The sequence below is a fragment of the Petaurus breviceps genome, unplaced genomic scaffold (genome assembly GCF_028583685.1).
Source record: "Petaurus breviceps papuanus isolate PSGF00001 unplaced genomic scaffold, PetGlider_PUasm1.0 90897, whole genome shotgun sequence".
In the NCBI taxonomy this organism is placed as follows: domain Eukaryota; kingdom Metazoa; phylum Chordata; class Mammalia; order Diprotodontia; family Petauridae; genus Petaurus; species Petaurus breviceps.
The window spans coordinates 15,310,189-15,313,249 of record NW_027187374.1 but is presented as its reverse complement, the minus strand read 5'-3'; the positions used below and the strand labels follow the sequence as shown (position 1 = coordinate 15,313,249).

Genomic DNA, 3,061 nt, shown 5'->3' with positions numbered 1-3,061 from the left:
CCAATATGCCTGCATTATAGAATGGAAATATAAGGGGCAAAATGGTGAAAATGATGGTGATATCAAAAATAAGGTCATAAATAATAACTTCAGTGGTAATTTATGATAATTTAAGACAAGATTTACCAATATTAATCAACTTGTATACAACTAAGCTAGTATCATCAAAAATCATTTTCTTTTTGTTCTCATATTTTGTTCCATTGATAATGTATGTGTAATTACCTGGATAACCGCTTTCTTATCAGCTTTGGGTAGGTTCTTTGCTTGATGTTCTGCCTCTTCCCATTCCCTCATAACCTGCAGAGGTAAATAAATGGTTTGTGGATGAAGAATTATTCATTTCCCCACTAAAATTGCACAACCAATTCCCAAGTTTTCCTTATATTTTGAACTGTCCTTCTAAAGAGTACTATGCTTAAGGAGACATCAGATTTTATTACACTAATATAAGGAAATTAAATTTGTCCTAGTCTTGAGTTATTTTTAACTTCTCATTAGTTTCACTGTAGGTGACCCGTTAACAATGCATTAACTATGAATGTTCATAGTTATTAAAAAGTCAGAGAAAAGAGGGTGAAATGAGCAGTTAGGGCTTCAGAGACCCCATGAAAAGCACACTGATTTTTGCTAAATTATAGTTGAAATGATTTAATGTTGAGTCACAAAATTAAGCACTTTTTACACGCACTGTGCCAAGAGGTAGGGATACAGAAACACCAGATCTTGGCAAGGAACTTACATTTTAGTGGGGTAGACAAGTAAATAATCAGATGCACACTAAGTATATAGGGAGAAGATATACCACAAGAGGGAAGCCTCTTATATAGTTCACTACAAAAATGAATGGTAACTAATTTCAGTGGGTCCTTCATGGCTGCTTGGCAATCTTTTATTTTTATTTTTTTAATTCTCACTGAATTTTATTTGCTGTAAGAAACTTTGCCCTGTAGTCCTTCAATGACGAGAGTGGATCAATGAGGCTGTAAAGTTCTTTGTATCAGTTAGTCAAGCTAAAACTTTCTCTAACCACTTAGGCCAAAGGAAATCACCATGTGTAAAGAAGGCTTTCACAGCTAGGAAGCAGAAGGAATCATAGCACACAAATGGAAGGTAAATCAAGACCACACAATGACTGAGGCAGAGATGGAATTAGAACTCAGAACTCCTGAGCCTTCGACCTTTTCCAGTTTGGACAGGTCAAAAGTACGGCTATTTTTAAAGACAAGCCAGTCTTTTCTCCAGGTCCTTCTCCCAGTTGACTATGTTAGTGTGTTCCATCAGGTCTCCTGGTGGCTGTGGCTTCATCCTCAATTGCTGAATTGGAGTAGGTCATTTCTGAAGGCCCCAGAACTCTGGCCATCCAACCACCTGGCCCCTCCCAACAGACAACATGTGTATCAGCACCATAAGCAGCTTTGAGAATGATCTGCTGAGCCAAGTGTATGTGTTGTCTCCCCTTAGTAGACTGAAATCTCCTCGAGGGCAGGGACTGTTTCACTTTTGTATCTCTTAGTAACCAGTTCAATGGTTGGCATAGGGCAGATGCTCAATAAATGCTTGTTGATTTATATATAATTTCTACACAGTATCCTTTGAAAATAGCCACAGCTATTCTTCCAGGTCACAGATCAGGGGAACCTTTGGGCTAGGACGGAGTGGAATGACACAGGTTGGCCAGGGCTGATAGGAAGGTGGGATGCCACAGGCTTGGCAGGGCTGGGGTTGGGCCTGCTGCCCACCAGCCAGGGCCTGCCCCGGCCCCCTTGGGTCTTCGCTGTGTGTCCTTCACAGGAGGTGCAGGGGCAGGACCATGGAGTCGGCTTCAGCTGATTGTCTGCAAGCCCTGCTACAAAGCCTGCTTGGCAATCTTTCTGTTCACCTCTTGATAGCACCCTATTGAATACTATTGTTATAAACTCTTTCCATTCAAGTTCCCAACCCTTTCCCTACACCAGGGGTGTGGAACCTGCAGCCTTGAGGCCACAAGTAGCTTCTAGATCCTCAGGTGTGGCTTTTTGACTGAGTCCAAGTTTTACAGAACAAGTCCTTTTATTAAGGGGATTTGTTCTGTGAAGTCTGGATGCACCCCATCTCCTATCTATTATTAATCTTTTCTTTCTTTTCTATTATCTCAAAGAAAGAAGCACCCTTTTTCCTTTTAAAGGTTAATGTTTTTCAATGGATCACTCTTCATTTCCATCCTCAACTTTCTAACTCTACTGTCATTTAACTAGAGCCCCAGTTTATTCATCTGTAAAAGGGAAATACCTGATAATAACAACAATAATGGCAATGATAATGGATGACATTTTCTACAGTGATACATATGAATTATTTCATTTGAACCTCACAATTAACACTGTAGAATGACAATTATTATTATTATTTCAATTTTACAACTTGGGAAACTGAGGCACAAAAGTTAACTGATTTGCTACAAAGCAAGTATAAAAAACTTAATCTGAAGGGAGGGCTTTCTTTTTTTTTTTTAATGCTTTATTAACTTCTGATTTACATCATTTTGAGTTACAAATTTTCTCCCTGTTTTTCCCCCACCCATCCCCCCAAAACAGCAGTCCCACAGGATATCCCCACCTCCAATCTGCTCTCTCCCATATTTTCTTCCATACCCGTTTCGACTTTTCCAGTAGATCTCTATGACTCAGTGCCTATATATCTTATTTCTTAATTACATGTAAGATGGTATTAATAATAGTATACATACACACACACACACACACACACACATATATATATATATTTGAATATTTGATTTTAAAACTTTTAATTCCAGATTCATTCCCTTCCCCCCCGCCACCCACCCCCACTGGGAAGACAAGCAGTTCAGTATAGGTTGTACATGTGCGGCTAATACAAAACAATAACGTAGTAGATATACTGTAAAAGACTGACTATATTTCCCTCCCTCCTATCCCACCTCCCACTTGTTCTATTCTCTACTTTGATCCTGTCCCTTTTCAAAAGTGGGTGCTTCCAACTTCCCTCCCCCCAAGCCTGCCCTCCATTCCATCATGCCCCCTCTCATCCCCCCCCCCCC

General features: G+C 39.9%; 1 protein-coding gene across 4 annotated transcripts in view; it reads right to left on the bottom strand.

The window, feature by feature from the left end:
* Window positions 1–3,061, bottom strand: part of APP (amyloid beta precursor protein) — a 192,423-nt gene that overhangs the window by 39,444 nt on the left and 149,918 nt on the right. For all 4 annotated transcript variants that reach the window (XM_069075071.1, XM_069075073.1, XM_069075070.1 and 1 more), the window contains one exon: window positions 226–300. In XM_069075071.1, the coding sequence (XP_068931172.1) occupies window positions 226–300 (75 nt within the window). The remainder of the gene's footprint in view (window positions 1–225; window positions 301–3,061) is intronic.